Below are 20,708 nucleotides of genomic sequence, written 5' to 3' on the forward strand. Positions count from 1 at the left end.
TTGAGGCTTAAAGGCCATAAGAAAAAGGTTTTGGGTTTTGTTTATTTTCTTTTTTGTATGGAAACATGATCAAACTGTATTTAAAATTTTATTATTTCAAATTTTTCCTTTTACATAGAATGAACTGTTTGAAAAAGCAAAGAATGAGATTCTTGATGAAGTCATAAGTTTGACTCAGGTCACACCAAAGCACTGGTACGGTAATTATATTTCTCTTTTGTTTTTTGTTTTTTTCTTAACTCTCACAGAAGCTTCCCTTTAAAATATGAAGAATTTTAGTAAACAAAATTCTCAAATATAAATAAGGAACTGTTTTTCTTAGGACAATGTATTATTATGTCCTTTGTCCCTGTGGAAGTAATCTGTTTGTTTATAATTCTGAATCAGCAAATACTTGTATAATCCCTCAATAAAAATTTTATGGTATCAGTTTGTGTTTTGTTCTGTTTGTAAGGCAGACATAGATGAGAGAGAGAGAGCTTAGCCTAAGTATTTTAATGGTGTAGTATCACTGCATAGTAAAGTCACGAAGTTGCAGGCTGAGAGGAGAACAGCCAGTGTAAAGGATTACTTTGACAGCCTGTACCATAACTAGAGAAACACAAAAAAATTCTTTAATGCCTTGGTCTTCAGTGACCTGAATTGAACTGTTGTTTGGTCATCGATTGAAAATCAAGATAAAATGTCTGGCTCTTAAGACATTAGAATAATTCTGGGCACGTGGGTGTGTTCAGTGTAAAGAGTTGTAGGCAGTGTATTAGCCTGAAGTTAAGTTCTAGTCAAAATGTCTTGCAGATTTACCATTTTGGTATTTGCTTCTGTTTGTTGTGTAATAGATCCTGAAGTACCCTGGTCCTTGTCTAGTCTGCTTACTTTTCTGTTGTGGGTTGGCTGGGAGCGTAACATGAATGTTTCTTTGTGTTTCTTTTGAAAGTTAAAATGTAGTGGTGATTCTTTTTTATAACACTAAATGAGCTATAAAGTAAAACTGGAAACTAAGTCATGAAAAAAACTTCTTCTGTTAACCATTATATGCAGCCTAAAAACAGCAGTGCATTTGATGATTCCACATGTTTTATCCTGTTAAAATTTCCATTCCTTATAATTAAGTTTGATTGGATGAAGCAAAGCAAAAGTGTATTTTTATTGACATATCAGTAAAGAAGGAATGAGATTGCATTTGTTCTTAACTGGAGGACTGCCCTTCTACAATGCATTTGTAGGTGGTAAAATCGATAACAGACAGTTTCCAGCACACCCTGTAAGTGAAATAAATTTGCCACATACCCAGTTCTTTTAAGGGTGACCAAGAATGATCAATAATTGATCTTTGTTTGAGCACTATTGAAAGCATCCTGTTTTCCTTAAAAAGCTTTGTTAAAAATATTTTTTACTGCTGTCAATATTAATTTTAATTTATAGTGAATTCTTTTAACATTGAAATGCTTAAGTTCCTTTTATATTTTATATAAATACTTTTATTACCCTAGATATACCAAAGATCTGTTTAAACTAGTGGAAAAACTAGCAGCTTTGATCCCCATTTATACTGGTATGTCAAAAGGACAGCTTCAGAATCTTTAAATCTCAAAGAGGATGCTTTAAACACAAAAGAGAAATTTCAATTATGCCATTGTTGGAGGGAGGAGTGACATTTATGAGAAGTTATTCAGTCTTTGTCCACAGATGGCCCAGTTAGACTGGGGAGGCATTATCAGGGTGAGGCTTGTGTCCTGAACTTCAGCCCATTTGGAAGAAAAGGGCTTATGTGAATCTGATAGTCTTGTACCACCAGAAAAAGGCAGGTTTTATTCTTCGGCTCTTTAGCTCTCACCATTCTACCAAATCTGGCATTCGTATGACCTGTTGGTAAGCTCATTTGGCATGCTGAGCTGGCAAAAAATTAATGTGCAAGAAACCCACAAACCCGTACTGGAGACTCTGGCAGGAGCAGAAGCAGCATGACTGCCTCTGTGGGTACTGGCTGCATGTTACACTGGCTCAGCTGAGTTGTCTCACTGCAGCTGCAAAGTTTCCTGAGTAAGTTTATTGTCATTTTAAAAGGTTAAATTTAGGTTGTGTCCATTGATTAATGTTAATATACATTTTGGTAAAAGGTTGGACTTCTCAACTTGCTTCATTATTTATCAAATCTGGGAAAAATTGACTGAACAACCCAGATGGAAAAACTACAGCATGTTCCAACACACAAATCAGAATACTACAGAAACAAAACCCACTTGCTTTTTTGGGAGTGTGGACTTCAGTGAAATCATTTCAATGCTTTACAGTCTGCCCTTCTGCCATTTCCCCACCTGCTGTGCATATGCACATACAGCTCTGCATGGTTATATTGGTTTAATTAAAGGCTGCAAGGAACTGTTGTGCAGTGCAGTGGCAACCCTAAGAGATGTAGGGGCCAACTTGAAAAGGTGTACTTGTGTCCTTAGTTCCAAGCAGATTTTGGTTGAAGTTGTGTCCTGACGTTCAGGAGTATTTCCTGTGTTCTGTAGTCTTACTTTCTCTGTTTCTAACAAATTGAATGCGTACCTGTTAGATGATTCTGTGTTGGAAGCTATCATAAGTGTTACAACTTCTATTTTAGGGAGGAGATTCTTCAGAAAACTTTATGGGAGAGGGTATCTACTCATGTGATTGAAAATATATACCTTCCAGCAGCACAGACTATGAACTCAGGGACATTTAACACCACTGTGGACATCAAACTGAAGCAGTGGACTGACAAGCAACTGCCTAATAAAGCAGTAGAGGTGAGAATTCAATTATTTAATAAAATAAAATAAAACATCTGTGCAAAGCCTGTTGAAATGAAAGCATAGCTCCAGAGAAGCAAGGTGATGATCTGAAGGGCTGACTGCCATTCTTCTAACCCAATTACGTGTCAGAAAAGGCTGGCAAGATCTTGATGTTGATAAGCATATATAGCAGGAACATTGATTTTGCTCTTCTGGTGAATTTTTCCTATTAAAGACCAAAACCACCCTTCTTTTAAAAGGTTAAACAAACCCCTCAGCCTAGGTATGTTTATATTTAATAGCTCTATGCAAGTTTAACAGAATTCCACTTGCTACAACATAGCAAAGTTTAGTGCTGGCTTTATTAGTAATGGATGAGGCAGGAAAGGAAAAGTCAATGTCTTACTCTTAGGCTTGTACGTTGTTTTCAGAAAGTATGCAAATTTTCATACTTGCAAGAATTGTCATAACTGTGCCTTTACCAGCTGGTGCATGGTATATTGGTCCATTTCAGTAAGCATTATTTGCTAACTTTCTAGGTGGCATGGGAGACTTTGCAAGAAGAATTTTCCCGTTTCATGACAGAACAAAAGGGAAAGGAGCACGACGATATCTTTGATAAACTGAAACAAGCTGTCAAAGAAGAAAGTATTAAACGACATAAATGGAATGAGAGAGCGGAGGATAGCCTGGTATAATGTAGTGGGTTTTTTTGGATTGTTGACTAAGTGCTGTTGAAATCTTTTTACTAAAGTTGCATATTCAGTATTTTTGCATTCTGTTAATGTAATCATAAAATGATAAGGAGATGTGTCCATCTCTCCTTTTCTATATAATGTTTTAATTCAGTGTTTCTCAATTCATTTTATTATTATGTTTTGTTAATTATTGCCTTAAATAACATCTCATAAAATTGGTAAGGTAGATTCAAGAAAAAGTCCTCCACAGTCTACTGGCTGCCCAAGGACAGCCTTGTGAGAATTGTTTAATATCAGCTTATCTGTTCTGTTAAGTATAGCCATATAAAATAATGGCATTTCATTACCACCTTTGATTCTGTAATCTGGAGGAATTTCATATTGTTTGCTGTATTTTTTACATTATTTATGCTAGGCTATAGAAGAGAGTCAAAGGCGCAAGGAAGTATTTTTCATAGTGATTTGAAAAGGTGCTTCTTGAATAAATCCCATGCGCTCAATACTTGCTGGTTTTATATACGTCAAAAAATGAAGAGAATGCCAGAAATCTTTTTTCACTAAATACTGAATAAATGATTTATTGTGTGCTAAAATGATGTTCTGTATTTCAGCGAGTGATCCAGCACAATGCCTTAGAAGATCGGTCAATATCTGATAAACAGCAGTGGGATGCAGCTATTCATTTTATGGAAGAGACGCTCCAAAGTCGTCTCAAAGACAGTGAGTTGTGTGATGTATTCCACTCTTGTGTGCTATTTAATCTGGGCCACTTTCCAGTTTTAGTTCACTTCACTGCAGTGCGGGTTTTTGTATCAGCACAACTGAGATAGTGGTGACAATTTCGAATGGTATCGATACTGATAGAAATGTTTAACAAAATACAGCTTCAAAAGCTAGTGCTCTTGCAGTGAGGCAGCTGAAAAGTAATAGAGATCTGTAGTCAAAAATTGGTACAAACACACGTAGAAGAATAGGATAAATTCAGGGAATGTAGTTAGCCCATTTATTGTTATTAAGCATAATTAATTTTGATGCAAGTTGCAACAAAGTAAGATTTTTATTTTTTTTTAAACACATGGAACCTGGAGGGCTATTTCAGTGGGGGCGTGTTACATTCTCTTTTTTTATATACTTCCTTGAAGTATCTACTGATTGGCTGTCATTTTTAAATTTTAGTGAAAGACATGAACTGTTGCTGTAAGTAAAAGACATCTGACTTAACATAAGATAGGCTATACTGAGTCCTTTAGATGTAAAATGTCCTTTCTTCCATTCTTGATCCTTTACCTAATTTTAGAACTATAAGTTTGGCTGGTTATGTTTGGAGTGATACTTAATATCATGTTTCTTTTTTTAGCTGAATCTGTTATTGAAGATATGGTGGGTCCAGACTGGAAAAAAAGATGGTTATACTGGATAGGCCGCACCAAAGAACAGGTAAAAGGGGAGGAAAAATATAAATAATTTGTAGTTCACTACCTTTAGAAAACTTTGGTTATTACTGAGGAAATTTTCAAAAATACCAACCCTCTTCACACTATTTAGCAATACTAAACTCTTTACTTTTAATCTTCATTGTTTCAGTTATTACGCCACAGAGAATTCCATATATGTTTTTCATATTGCAGATACAGTGGTTTGTAAACTGTTTTCCATTCTTCAGCTGAATTATGTCTTTACTATTATGCCATTGACCTGAGTATTAAAGTTCTTCCAGCAGAAAGAAATTGATAAAAACAGGGTGGAAACTGGGCTATTCTCTTCTATACTTCATAAGCCTGCCTCTTAAGCAGAAGTCACGTGCAGTCTACTGTCATGGTCCATTTGGATTTCGTTAGTACGTGATACCATTATCAGTAGCATTCTAGCCACAGTTGTATCTCCTGATTTACTGTTTTCATCATAACCTCTCTTTTTGTTTGCTCAAAGCTTTTGGAAATTTCTTTTGAATTTAAATAGCACCTTCCGTTCAGTGCCCGGAGAAGATGGGCTTTTTATGTTACTTTTTCTAGATATTTCTCAAACTGAATCATACTTTAAAGAAGTAAGTAGAGTTTAAAAGAATACAGTAGAAAGTAATTGTTTCAGAGGAAGGAGTTTTACAGTCAACTGTATACAGCCAGGTATGGGAGAAAGGCAGTGACTTAAACCTATCTTACTTGAATTCAATGAACAGCAACTTAAAAGTTATGAATCCATGGAGTGTTCTTGCTAGCTATTAGGCAAAAATTACAATTCTTATCAGTGTTACAGGTGATATGTGAATGCGAACTCTCCTAGCAGATGTTCATGGGGGGAAAGGGAGTCTTAACAGCTACAATTTGATTATTTTTTTTCCTCCACCCTTCTCTTCCTCTTCTGCATTTCTGTGCTTAATGTGAAAAACTGGCAGTGAATTATCCATTTAAAAATACTGTATTTTAGATATTTGCACAAATACCCTTTTGAATCACTTTAATAGTTGTGTCAAAGGTATTTTCTATTTAAACAGGTAGACTATTGAGGAGGTGCTGATGATCTCTGAGTCTGTGATAATTAATTCTAAATCATCACTCTTATTCTAGAATATTCGTAATGAAACAAAAAATGAACTTGAGAAATTAATCAAATGCAATGAAGAACATGCAGCTTATCTAGCAAATGATGAAGTGACGACTGTTAGAAAGAATCTTGAAGCAAGAGGAATAACAGTGGACCCATGTCTGGTAAGATGCTGAATTGTAACAAAACATATGGAAGCCCCCTGTGAACATTTGAATGTGCTTTCTAGATGGTATACAAAAGACTCCATCAAAATACTAAATTTGTAGTCCAGATGTTTCCAAATGAATTACTAAATGACTCTTGCACGCAATTCACACACTTCTGTTGGCTGTCAGACAAATGCAGTACAACACTTTGGAATCTTGTCAGTTTAGCCTGAAATCAGAATCTGCTGAGCAGATTTTCTCGCCTGGGTTATGACAAGGCTAGTTTAAAACTCTGGTTCAGATGGTTATATAGTGGACTTGAGGTCTCTGTGAGCAAGATACAATAAAATCATATTGTGAATTCCTAAGTGTATTTTGGTGTGATTGTATGCGCAGTTTTGAAGTTCATAGGTATGTTGAAGAGAGAGAAATTTTGTAAAAATAATTGAAAAAAGGTCCTAAGGGACTGTGTTGTATGTTTAAAATGTTCTGGAAAATTATTTATCTCACTTCAGTGTAAGGCTTTTAATCATAATTAGACCTTTTATCTAGCTAAATGTAAGATTTTAAATAAATGAGAAATCAAAAATTAATAGATGTGGATTTTCCTTAAATATTGAATTATTTTCTGTAGTACCTTTGGCTACCTTTTCAACATTAATGCATGTACTTACTCAAGGTAGCAGTGTTATTTAAATACCTGCTGCCATTTCCTATACAGCACTTACCTTACCTTTTTTGTAAAGATCAGAGTAGTGGTCCACACCCTCTACATGAGGAGACTGACTTAATTTTGAAAAACTGGAATATTAATAAGCCTAATCAAGAAAAGTTACAAATGTTTTTTACATGACTCATTTAATGTTTCTCTAGGCTTTAATCTGTTTTAATTGATAAAATAATGGGTACCACTCAAAAATATTTTCGTAGTGTTAACATGAAGATTGCATCATGCCAAGGGCAGAACAGTTTGTTCTGTTCTGTAGTATATAATTTAAATATTTCTGGTTGCAGGCAATATTTTAAAGCGTTCAGTTACATTACAAGCATGGAATATTTTTAAATTGACAGTCATTTGTAATGTTTGCCAAATGTAACTAACACATTAATCATATCCCAGTTGTAGACAAATTGCTGAAAAATATTTAAATGTATGTTACGTGACAGTGATAGTGGAATTTGGAGTTATTTTAAAATTAAATGTGATCATTAAATTATGCCCAATAGTGATTGTATGTATTTAGTCAAATTTAAGTACTGTTTTCCTAGATTAAAGACACATGGCACCAAATTTATAGAAGATATTTCCTGAAGACTGCTTTGAACCACTGCAATCTGTGTCGAAGAGGCTTCTATTATTATCAGAGGCATTTTGTAGACTCGGAGGTAAATTGAAGAACAGATATATCCTGGTGTTTTGCCCTAGTATTTCCATCTCAGTTGAAGAAGAAAATTCTACAAATGCTTTAAACTAGCCTAATCTTTTATGTCCTTTACCTTGAGGTACCTGGTGATCTTCGATATGTTTTACGTAAGGGTTGTAATTGATAAAATGTCATCTGGTGGTAATTAGATAAAGTGACCGCAAGGTATCAGCCATGATCTAAATGTATTGAAAATACACTGTTAAAAGCAGTATTGTACAACTGTTGATACCTTGTTGGTATCAGTTTCTCCCGGTTTCTCATTGATATTTATTTACCTCACTGATATGAAAACCCCAGAAAATATTAAGTAAGGAGTTTTTATAGGATAAGTGTAATATGTGATTAGAGTTAATGCTTGGAATCACATATGACCAACAGAAGAAAATAAAAAAATATGGAGCTTACAAACAGATCTTTTAAATAGTCTTTAACGTCCCTTCCAATCCAAACCATTTGATGACTTTCCAGTTTTGTAAACCCAAGCTTGTGCAACAAATGACAGTATGCATGGAATTGCACAAAGAAAAGAATATACAGTTTTCTTACTGTTATATTTTAAATCAAAAAGAAATTACTGGAAAGGTACAGCTCCTCACTTTCTGTGGAGTTTTCTTTTTAATGAGAAACAATGTTCCCAGTGAAGCTAGAAATCTTTACTACTGTGGAAATACCTTTGCCTATAAGAGATAAGAGAGAATGAGATCATAAAGGTGAGAGCTCTCTCTCTGTGACACTTAAGCTCCGATTTCTGTTACTGTCTTTTTAAGGTGTCCTAATGTGAAGTCAGTGCTCCCTCCTGCTTTCCTTGCAGGTGTAGAAACTGTCTCTTCTGTTGGTAACAAATAGAACCTTGGCCCAATAATGTCTTCAGAAGCATTTGTCTCAACACGGAGTTCAGTTGTGGTCTTTCTATGTGTTTGCTATGAACAAGTATGGTGTCAGTGAGCATTAAGTTATACCTACCAGCCTGTGTATACTGTGTGCAAATTGTTTTTCCGCGATACCTCTTGATACTGCTCTTCCTGTTGAAAAGAGGAGATGTAAGGGTGATGCAGTGTATTAAATAAGGCTGACATGATTCTTGAGAAGTAGTTTTGGTGTGCTTCCTTGTTACTTACTGCACCTATTCTGTGGGACTTTTGTGCAAGGTCAGGATATGTATACATGAGTTTACTGTTGCTACTAAAAGTGTCGAGATTCTTGTGGATGTAGGATGCTCATCGGATATCAGAGGTCTGACACTACAACTTGCCTTGTTTCAGCTTGAATGTAATGATATTGTCCTCTTCTGGCGAATACAGCGAATGCTGGCAATTACAGCAAATACACTGAGGCAGCAGCTTACTAACACTGAAGGTAAGGCTCATAATGAATTGAGGTGTTAGAAACAAAAATTTATTTTGGAGTTTTCTAATATTCCTCTGCTGTGTATTCCTTTCATGCTTAGCATGGCTGCTTGAATTTTGTGTCCTGGTTAGGTAATTAAAAGATGCAGAGCAAATAGAATTTTACATACTATTTACATTAAATAAAGTGTAAATAAAATGTCAGTTAATTAACAGTCTGCAGTTTAAAATATTTCATCTTGCATGATGCCAATTGTCAGTACCTTTTTCCAAGCAGAAAGAATTTCAATAAATAGTGACTGTATTCTTTTTTTCTCAGTTCAGTCTGGCTGTAGGTTTTAATTTAAAAAAGTTTGATATTAAAAATCAATTCTAATGGATTTTTTTTTAAAGCCATGCAAAATGTGCAATGTAATGCCTAGAAAAGCCTATACAAAAGCAGCTTCCTTATAAAGGATTATTTAGTAATCGGCTGGTACCATGGTACAGCTACTAATGAAAAACTTCGATCTCTAAAATAGTTTTCAACCTGCTTCTTGTAGAAGGTGCAAGTAATAGTTTTGAACCTTGTCATGTGATGCAAGTTACCCTCCTTGGAGAAGAAATTGCCCCTAAATGTAGAAAGCTAGGTCCTGCCTCTTCAAACCACCTACCTCATTGACAACTGCTGGGCTGAAAATTGGGAAATTTCATTAGGAGGTAATCCCTCTAAGTATGAAGGGCAAGGATGTGAGGGTGGAGATGGACATAGTACTGCTTTAAAGAGCTTTTGATTCCTCTTAGCCTTGTATATACAGCGACACCCTTCTGTGTGTCATCAGTCCTTCAATACCACACTCTACTGTCATCATTAACTTTTTTCCATTTTCCACCTTTGATTGACTTGGCTTTGCTGAGGGTGATGTTAATAGTTTTAACTGTTAAGAAGGAGGCAGCAAGGATGCTTACAATAAAAGATTTATTGGATGCTTAGTCGCAAAGAAGAAACTGCTGAATTTAATAGACAGCAAAGAAGTCTACAAATATTTTATCTCCTCCTATAAAAAGTTGTTCAATAATTTAATTGAGAGGGAAAATAGCTTTGAAATTTAACCATCTTTATCAAAGAATTTCTTGTCTTAATGGCCCAAACAAGGGGCTTGCATGTTTATTTGCCTTTCTCCGAACAGATTAGTTAGTCTGGTAACATAAACTGTCTGCCACAAACTTTACTAAAATTTTGTCCTTAAGGTCATTACAGGTGCAGAAGTTTTACCACTTGCTTGCTTTTTTTTTTTTTTTTTTTTTTTTTGTTGTTGTTGTTGACTTGTTGTTTTGGGTCTCTCTTTTACAGTAAGGCGCTTGGAGAAGAATGTAAAGGAAGTACTTGAAGATTTTGCTGAGGACAATGAAAAAAAGGTGAAGCTCCTAACTGGCAAGAGGGTCCAGCTTGCAGAGGACCTCAGTAAGTACCTGCTCTGTATTGTTATGGAACTAGCTTGGAATGAAGCAAATTCTGACCACTGTCCTTGAGAACATTTAATGTGATATCGGTTTTTAAAGTGCTAGCATTTAATTAATATCACAAATGGAATTTTTCATAAATACGCTCACATCTTACTGGTTCGAAGGCTGACAAGGGTAGTATACTGTGACAAAACAACATAATTTACAGTAGATCCAAATTCACTGATACAAATACATTGCATCAGTATATTGACAAATGAAGTTAAAACAGTGTAAAGGGAAGTTCTTGTTTTTCTGGTACAACACGGTTAATCCACACCTCAGAGACCTGTCTCTGGGTGACTCAGTCTTGAGTGTGTAGAGGTTTTGATCCATCTTTTTTTTTTAATAATTGGGTGAATTACACAGCCTTTCCACTGTTAATACTGCCTTTTGGTACAGATTAGCTGGAAATGCCTGTGACTTGCTGACCATGCATACAAAAACAGAACCTGTCAGACATGAAGATCTGATATGTTGTGCTTATTAAGCTGAAATGACCATTATATTAAGAGATTTAACAAGGAAGAAAATTTAGCAGATCTAACCTTCCAGAAGGATTACAGTAGTTTAATGCTCTGAGTTGCTCAGAACCTGTTAAGGAGTTTTGTGGTTAATATAGTAAGATTTTAAACAGTGAAAATTTTTAAGGGTGCAATCCAGGCTGAGGTAATACTCTAGTTGCCTACCTGCGCATCCAGTAAGGTTTAGACTGACTTTTAGCTGGTGGGGCTTGCTCTTGCACATATATTGGGGGGGGGGGGGGGGCGGGGCGGGGCGGTTGGCAACATTCTGCTATTGTTCTGTGAGACTTCCACTTAAACCTCAGCTGTACACCTGGAATGGTAGGAGGGGATGGGGAAATGTTGTACAAAAGGGGAAAGATGAAAGTTTGTGATTAAAGTTCATGTCAACGTGCAGATATTTATATATGTACATCACAGGTGACCTTTTTTCTTGTGCTTGATGTAGAAACTGTTTTTTTCTTAAAATATGACTTTATATATTCAGAATAAATTAATATTGTGGTCAGTGTTTCTGCTTTTCTTAGCAATGTTTTGATATCCAGGGTTCAGTAGGACAGAGAAGCCTTCAATTGCTGTTAATTTCCCGAGTATGAATTATGTATTTCATTTTTTATATCCAAAATGTCATATAAAACATTTTTTTTATTTACAATAAACTCCAAATCTAGGGATTTATTTTTTATGGTGCCAGATTGGTTACGTTGGAAGTGTTATCTAATTATTGGAAGTATTGTTGTTAAAATCCCAATCAGTTATGGTACTTGTTGTCCTTTAGAAAGTGTTGCTGATATTTTTGAATTGTGAGTAGGAGTTTTAGTGGATCTAGGGCAAATTATCTGGGTTTTTTGACTGGTCTCTGAAAGAGCTTGTGTGACTATGAATTTTATCATAGGATTTTTTGGAGAAAATTATGAACCTGTGTTGCTTTTGAAACCTTGTATGAACCTTCATGTAACCATTCTTGTAGAGGGGGTGGAATGTGTTTTACAAAACATGGCTTTTTCCTTTCTTTCTCTGTGTATGTGTGTTGAGGTAAAACTAGTGGTAGCCTGAATAGTGGGACACGGGAAATTCTCTCACTAGTAGGTGAGCAGTGTTTCTTGCTTTCTTGCTTTGATGCTGGATGTTAATGTTTTTCCTGAGCAAATACTGCTATAGAGTGAAACTTGGAATATTTAAAGATAAATAAAAATCACCATGTTTTGGTGTTGGGGAAAAAATTTAAACATAGGTGAAAGAATGTGATTTCAAGATAAATAAGATCTTTTGTGCCGTTGTTATTTTTAATGCAAATGATAGAATAGTAATTTCAGCAGAGATACTCTAGTTCTGTGCAAAATTGACAGCATGTGGATAACTCTTAACTTTCTGTAGACTAATTTTTAGCGTGGCAGGGGTTTTTTTTAATGTTGAGCTGCCACTAGAAGAAAGCGCTTTCTAGAACTACCTAATTGTTTCCAGAATTCGACTCTGCTGGACTTGCCCTTTTTTTATATAAAGGGCCAAAACAAACTTCCTCGATAGTGTGAACTTTGTACAGTAATTGATTTGCTGTACAACTTTACAACACAAGATGGCAATGAATGGCCTTTGTAAAAGGAGTGGGGAGGTTGTGCATGCAGCAGAGCTGGTGCTGAGCATCTTTTTTGTTGCTTTTTTGTTGCTTTTTTGTTGCTTTTTTGTTGCTTTTTTGTTGCTTTTTTGTTGCTTTTTTGTTGCTTTTTTGTTGCTTTTTTGTTGCTTTTTTGTTGCTTTTTTGTTGCTTTTTTGTTGCTTTTTTGTTGCTTTTTTGTTGCTTTTTTGTTGCTTTTTTGTTGCTTTTTTGTTGCTTTTTTGTTGCTTTTTTGTTGCTTTTTTGTTGCTTTTTTGTTGCTTTTTTGTTGCTTTTTTGTTGCTTTTTTGTTGCTTTTTTGTTGCTTTTTTGTTGCTTTTTTGTTGCTTTTTTGTTGCTTTTTTGTTGCTTTTTTGTTGCTTTTTTGTTGCTTTTTTGTTGCTTTTTTGTTGCTTTTTGTGCATAACTTAGGCAGTGGGCATTGATTTCTTGGAGGTTAGGGTTTTTCCTCTTGGAGGAAGATGTACTTGCCTAGCCTTGTCCCTTTTGTTTTCCACTCTGTTTTTTGGTTTTATGACATATAATTTATTAAGATTGCAAGGGATGGTCATTTTTTCTCAGTTACACATTTCACATTAGCAGCTGCATGGAAAGTATTAATTTAGTAAGCTTTTTTTACTAAAAACCTGTTATAAACAGACTGCTTTAATCTTTTTGGAAAGGAAATAGGATCTTCCAGTGTCTTATCCTAAACCTAAACTGCATATATTCGTGTTGCAGTAGCATTTAAAACAGGCTAGGTGGTGCACATGTACACTGAATTCTTTAGGTGAATCCCAGCTTCAGGCAGTCAGCAGGAGCTTTGCCATTGACTTCACTAGAGATGCAATTTCACAGACCCTTAAGAAATAAACATGCTTTATCTTCACTTATTTCTTCTCGATTCCTTTTAAATAGCTGAACTATGAATGTTGCAAAGGCATCTTTTATGTGCACAGGATAAACACATACAAGGATAGTACATACAAAGCATCTTTCCTAGGTCAGTTACTATTCATCCAGTATCCTGTTTCCTCACAAGTTAAAAAAGGAAAAGAAAACACAGAACTTCACCAAATTATAAGTAAAACCATGTGCATTTACACAGGGAGAGCTGTTGGAAGGAGGTGGGAAGGGATTTGCAGAATGCCTATGGAAACTTGATCCTGAAATTAGTAGGTATGAATGTGAAGGGGTCAGCCTCCAAGTTCGTTTATCAGTAATGCTGACACCTGTACAGGTGTCATGGGCTAGCTGAGGCTTCATTGTGCACAAAAGGTTTTTGAAACTTTCAGGGAGTGAGTCCCCACGGGAAAAAAAGATAGCTTAGGGCCATTTGTTTAAAACTTATCATACATTTGCAAGGTATGAAACATAACAGTTTGCAAAACTTAATTATTTTCTTGTAAAGACTAAAACACTTAAAAACTAAATAAACCAGTGTTATGGTAAAATTCTTTCAAGTTTTATATCCGAAGTCATTGATTTGAAGTCACTGTATTAAATTCTTAACTTTTGTGTTGAGTCCATTAGTGTTGAATGTAAACCTTTTGCAAACTTCAAGCATGAATGTTTTAGTATCATACATGCATGTAATAAACTTGCCATATTAATGCAATTACAGCTAATGTTAGCTAAGATTGGTACTTCCATATGCAAGTTGCTGACTCAGAATGGAATTCCTGTGGTGTATTTGGCTAAGCTGAGTGGGCTCTGTCCTGTCTGTTATATATAACAAACTGATTTAAATCCAAGCAAGTCTCCTTTTTTGCTACGCATTTATGTAAAGTTAGGGATACAGTCTGTGAGCACTACTTTGCAGATAATGAATTCCTCTGGTTACTTTTTTTTCATTGCTGTTGACTGCAGAATTAAAATGTTGTGTGAAACTAATCCTATATTTGGTCATTACTGTAACTAATTGCAGTCCCTTGAGGTAATTGTCAACAATATTTCGATTTGACCACTGTACTGCATGACATTGTTGATTATATGTGCTCCTTAAAATCATACTTTGACTTGGCTTTCTAAAGCCTTTGTTTCCATTTTCTCTCCTGTCATGAGATTCAAGTTCTTTAAAAGGTTACAGCATTTCATAGGGGCAAAGCTCAGCTGTAGGAGGAAAGATCTTCTCTCAAATAAGCAGATCTTGGGTAATTTTCATGTAGAAACTAGATGCAGACATGAAAGAACTCAAAAGGCAGTTGTTAGTAGTCCTTAAACTGATCCTTAAAGTGCTTGTTCGGAACCAACATGGTTTTTGGTGTTTACAAGATAAGAAAATTATGTAGAAATTTGAAGGTATGCAAAAGTAGAGCCCACATGTGACCCCTGCTGCTCATAGACAGACATGGGAAAGAGGAAAGCATGCTAGGAAATCTAAATGGAGGAGTGATTTTATAAGAATCTGAAAAATTACAGTTATTTTATGCTCTTATTTCTTCCATGATGCCTAAATACTGAATTTTTAGAAGCTATGTAAGTGAGACAACATAAAGAAGTGGCAGCAGCCTTGCTTTGCTCCTTTCAGCTGGTTGTAGCAGTGAGGAGCCTTGTTTATAGTCTGCTCCTGAGCTGGCAGAAAGTTACACCAGGAGATGCTGTGGCCTTCTAACCAGACAAAAGCAGAGTTGCCGTTTCCCTCTGGCAATCAACAAACACATCTCCAACTCTTCTGGCCAGCGTGTGCAGGGGAGCTGTTACCTTCACAATCCCCTGCCAACAGCTTCCCCCAGGATGTTAATATGGCCTGCATCTTATCAGAGGCTGACTGACTGCTTGAGATTTGGGCATAAATGAAAAAGTGTGCGCCATCTGTGTCTTAACAAGTTCAGGCCTGTGCTGATGTCACCAGTGTGCTGGTGGCAGCATGACTCCTGTGCTCCCTTTGAGCTCTGTAGAGGGTTCTGGTGCTCTATGGTGCAGGAAGTCAGGAGGCAACATGCTTGGAATCAGTCTTTGTCGTCATGTCTTCGATTTCCCCTACCTGTGAACATGGGCAAGTCAGCAACAATACATCCTGTTGTTTTTAGTAGATATGCTAACTTTCTGGTACTCTGTTAGCATGTGAATTAATTGGTTTTGCATTATTACAATGTTTTTCACTCCATGTGGATGATTTATGAAATTAACCCAAGCAAGTGTGCTTTGACATGAAAGATACCGGTTGAATGCTTAAGTTCTTCCCCCACCCCTGTCCGCTCTGAGTTTTGGGGCAGCTGCACAAAACTAATGAATTAAAACCAGAAGAATGTGTAGGACTGTCTGTGTCAAAGTGCAGATAAGGTAGTTCCTGCTTTGTGTCATGGCAGAAAGTGCTTTAAAAAGCTGCATCTTCTCAGAGAGGGAAGTAATCCTCAAGGGAAAACATACATCACTTGTAAACCTCCTGTGATGGAGTGATGGTTTACTTAACTTAAGAATCCCAGATGACCAAAGTCTGTCTGCTGTGATTTCTTAAGGTTATTGATGAAGAGTTAGGCACTGATGTCCAGGTTCTAAAACGGATCCTTGCAAAGTTCGGCACATTTGTCACTGGCTAAGAGAAGCCTGTCGATTAAGGTTGACATTAAAAAATAATGATAAACTGCTATATAAGTAATGACATATTTAATGCCTGTTAATCTTACCTTAGACCTATGTCTCTTGTACTTGAGGGTCATTCTGGTGTTGTCTGCCAAATTTATTTATTTCCTAAAATTTCCTTAAATGATGCAAGGATCAAAACATCAAATTGGATATTATTTTCATTTTAGTACTGGTTGCTTATGAGAGTACCTGTTAATCAAAACTTAAATAAGTACTTATCACAGAGAGATTACTGTTTATATAAATGCAAACTTGTAAACTGACCAATGTATTTGTTTTGAACTAGTATGGAACTGTGGAGTAAAAGTAATATTCACATTTCCAGTAGCTGGAGAATTCAGTGTCGTGTATGTTGCACATTGTTAATGTTGTAGTGGATTCCACTTTGCTTCCGATTTGGAAGTCTACATTAAAAAAAATGAGGGAAGGAAATATTTTCAGCTAGGAATGATAACAAACTAAGAAAAAATAATAGAACAACCTGTTTTTCTTCAGGGCATGACGACTTAAGTTTCTGTTTATAAAAAATGAAGCTTATTATAATTTTTAAATTTATCTCATCACCATCTCTTTTTCCAATCTCTTTTAAGAGAGACTTTCACATAAATAGTTGTGATAGCTAGATAATAAAATAATATGCTAACTACTGAGTGTGCTTTATATTGGGTGGAGAACCAACATCTATCAGTTATTTCTTATGTTAAAGTCTCTTTACAGTTTTATAGACTTATGGTTACAGTAGCCTTTACATAAGTAATTTACCTTTATAGGTGTACAGGTACTTTCTGCATAAGAAAAAGGTAATGTTCATTTTTTTGACATCACTGGATGAAAAATTGGGTAATATTTCTGGTTTGCCTCTATATTTTTCACTATTTCCACCCAAAATAATGAGTTTTTCATTTTAGCTTAACAGTTTTGATTTTGAAATTAAATCTTTCTGTGTCTGATACAAGATGTGAGTCTGGTTTAGGAGCTTGCCTTGTCATTCTGCTACCGAGCTCCTTCTAGAAGTCTAGTAAGCAGCACACCTAAATTCTGTTGAAAGATTGAGTTATTAGAACAGTTTTAATTAAAAATCTAAGGTATAGACAGAGGACTGAAAGGTGCCCAAGTCATACCTTGCTGTTGCATATAGTGTCTCTCATAAACTTGCAGCTTCATATAGATTAATAAGAATTTGTACGTTAAGCTAACCTTAATGACAGTAAAGTAGTATATACGTGTGTGTGACCTCGCATCAGGATTTGGTAATGCTTAATTTCTTTTCTGTAGACAAGCGGGACTGATGTGTAATAGCCCATAGAAACATCCTGTATAAAGTCAGTGGTCTGTATAGTTGTCAGTTGTGCTTCAGCCCCATACCTCAGTTCTGATATGCTCTGTCAGAAACAGAAAGACTTTGTGCTTGCCAGCCTGAGGAGCCCTGGGGACTGCTCCAAGAAACACAGGCAGCTTCTGTTCCGGGAGGGGGGAAATGAGTTGCCAGCTTCTGTTCTGAGGAGGGAAATGTGGTGCCGAAGCCATTTCATTAAGCTGCAGAATCTGAGACAGCTGTAGATAAAGACATTGAGTGATTAGTAAACTACAGTTTCAGCAGCACAACGCACAATTCCTGTTTCTGATGCTAAAAATCGTTACTAGTAATGCAAAAATAACGTTCCAATGCTCAATACCTTGTAAAAATAGCTGAAGTGTTTTCAGATGAGCTCTCTTGTACTGCTACCTGGTTATCTTTAGTCTGAAACAAAGGTGATACTGTTTCATACAGGCAGCTGATACCTTTGCCTAGTATGACATGTAGGGATTAATAATTAATATGATATTAATACTTGCAACAAAAATTACTTCAGTGATGGCAACTGTGACTTCCCCATCCCCCTGCCCCTCTCTAAAATTACTTAAGACTAAGATTTTATGTTTCTGCAGCAGGCTAAATATGCAATCTGGAGGAAATCGTTTCATGTTTTAGAGGTGGATTCACCCGCAACAGAGAAAAAAAGTGTACACTATATATTTGTCTTTGTAGGAAATGGGCTTCTTTGTGTTTTCTCCTATTACTGCCATGCAAAAGGTGATTTTCAGCCAGGTCACCAGCAGGCAGTTGTTAATGAACTCGTATCCATGAAATTGATATGTTGACTGACCCTTGGAGATTTTAATAGAGATACTAAATATGTTTAGCACCTAGTCTCATTCTAGAGTTTAAAATAAATATTTCTGAGAGGACACTGAAATACTATCTTTGTCTATTTAGTAATGAAGGCATCTCACCTGGTGCACTTGGGTAGTTAGCGCATGTCCCTGTCCTCCTCACTGTTGTTCTGGAACTGATACCTGGAGTACAGCCATTCTAACTGTTGCTCAGATTAAAATACCTTTTCTCTCAAGATGCCAAAGGGATTTAAGGCAAGTAGAAAAGTGGTCAGTAGCTCTGGTGAATATAATGGTGGATGTCTATGTTCATACGTCTGAGAGGGGAAGCCTGATTTGTAAATGTGTTTACATTTTTGTACCAAAATTATCCTGTTCCAGTGAGCATACTTTGAAGTCAGAATTTATAGAAAGAACTCAAACGGGCTGCAAATTCAAATCTCATTACAGATTGCAATACATCTAAGAAACATTTTGTGACAATAAAGGAAAGCTGCTACAACATGCATCAGTTAGCATCTTCATTCAGTCTAACTGCTAGTAACTGAAGAGTATGCTAGCTATTGTCTGCGAGATTGCATTTTAAAGGCTGAATATTTTTAATGATTCATGGATTTACTACATGAACTATTATAAATTCCATTTAAACTGTTCAGGGTTCTGCAGTGCTTTTATTACACTAATGAGCTAATTGTTTAAGAATCATTCACATGATTCATCCTCTGGCTCAGCCTTTTAAAAAAACTTTTAACTGCTGAAAATCTCTTGACAAACCAATATTTATAGCAGTTTGACAGCAGGATGAGGAACAGCGTTTGTCTTTGTAACAGCTTAAAGAAAAGGCCTTTCCAGCACCCAGCCATGCAGTTACAATCTTGACCTCTTTCTTATGCTGGGAACATACACAGAGCAGACAAGCAGCACCTCCCATGTGTTTTCTTGACCCTTTGACTGTCCATTCACTTCCCATCTGTTTTGCAGCCTTAAAGGAACAGAGGGGGCCCTCTACTTATAAATCTGTCTTTGCAGCTGATAAATGATGTTCTGTCTCTTTAAGGGCAGCCTGGGTGGTTTTGCCTTCCCCACCCCCCACTCCCCCACCAAAAAAAAGCCAACCAAAAAAAACCCCACCAAAAACCCAAATTTAGCTTGCCTTTTGGCCTCATCCAGAGGAAAATATGGTATGTGAACAAGAGGAAACTGGCAAAAAGTGTGATGGGTAGTATCAAAGGATTTTCTACAATTCAGCAGGACATGACCTTGCAACAATCAGTAAGTTATAGTAGCTGTTAAGCTGTGGTTGTGAGATGAAAAAGCATGTTGATGCAAGTCCACCCCAACTGTGGGTGGAAAGTCTGCTTTCTGGGGCAGTATTTGAGTGGCTATGAGCAGTACACCTCATACTATTTCAACAAGAAGTAAAGCCTTTGCATGGCCCTTGGAAAATCCAGGAATGTGGTACAAAAGGCTGAACTCCAAAGAGATGATTTCCCACCCCACCCCACTCCCCCACCCTTTCTCCACCTGTCTGTTCATAGGGGGTTGTGTACAAATACGAGGTTTGTGTCTTAGGTAACCCTAAGCTAAAATTTGATGTTCAATAGGAAACTGTGGATCAACATTTCCAGTTTTTAATGGTGTGCTTCTGTGCATTCCGATGAAATCTGACTACAGACTGGGCTTTCCTTTTTACTAGAGGAAAGATGATGCATTCATAGCAGTAAATTCAACATTTCTGCCTCTGTGGTTAATTAACCATAACATAGAAGTAGCACAGCAAGCGGTGAGAATGTTTATAGGCAAGGAAGGGATTAAGAAAGGAGGGAAGATTTTTTATTTTTTTTTTTAAAAGGACTAAAGTCTAAACGCAATCCAGAGCAGAAGGAGGGACAACCATGAACTTTCAAATATCAAAGCCATGTAAACATTAATTGGAGACAGAAATTACTTTAATGTAGAACAGGAGAATTTATAATTAGGTATTAACATGTTTTTATCGTGTTTTTTTCATGCTGTATTTTCCATCAAAGTACAAAATAAAGATGGATCTGTGTCTAGAAAGATTTTACAAGTTTTCTTGATACTGCAACTGGAATTTGATATCTTATGAGCAAACTTGTAAACAGGGGAAGGGAAAACCTTTTGTTTTGCCTGAAATGGAGTTTTCTCCCTGTTCTGACACAGGCAGACATGAACATCTTTAAGATTCTGTGCTAAAACCATTAGTTTTTTACAGGTAAGCATGTATGATTTGAATGTCACAAAATTCATTTCTCTTCAGAAGCATAAGCAAGACAGGTTTTGTGGGCAGAGGACACATCTTTCATTAGACCAATTAATGCAGTTGGAAAATACCTAGAAAACTTTTTCTTGCTACTTAGAACGTGGTTGAAATACATTAGTAACGTAGTTTGCTTTTCTAATTTGTGTTTAGTATTATTTTGAG

The 20,708-nt window shown here is 36.2% G+C and overlaps 1 protein-coding gene across 5 annotated transcripts in view; it reads left to right on the plus strand.

The window, feature by feature from the left end:
• The window catches only part of OPA1 (OPA1 mitochondrial dynamin like GTPase), a 53,313-nt gene that overhangs the window by 25,895 nt on the left and 6,710 nt on the right, over positions 1-20,708 (plus strand). For all 5 annotated transcript variants that reach the window (XM_080410593.1, XM_080410596.1, XM_080410595.1 and 2 more), the window contains 9 exons: positions 119-195; positions 2,606-2,771; positions 3,296-3,448; positions 4,066-4,174; positions 4,812-4,891; positions 6,019-6,159; positions 7,414-7,530; positions 8,834-8,927; positions 10,251-10,361. In XM_080410593.1, the coding sequence (XP_080266719.1) occupies positions 119-195; positions 2,606-2,771; positions 3,296-3,448; positions 4,066-4,174; positions 4,812-4,891; positions 6,019-6,159; positions 7,414-7,530; positions 8,834-8,927; positions 10,251-10,361 (1,048 nt within the window). The remainder of the gene's footprint in view (positions 1-118; positions 196-2,605; positions 2,772-3,295; positions 3,449-4,065; positions 4,175-4,811; positions 4,892-6,018; positions 6,160-7,413; positions 7,531-8,833; positions 8,928-10,250; positions 10,362-20,708) is intronic.

Source organism: Falco punctatus, assembly GCF_963210335.1.
Source record: "Falco punctatus genome assembly, chromosome: 13".
NCBI lineage: Eukaryota > Metazoa > Chordata > Aves > Falconiformes > Falconidae > Falco > Falco punctatus.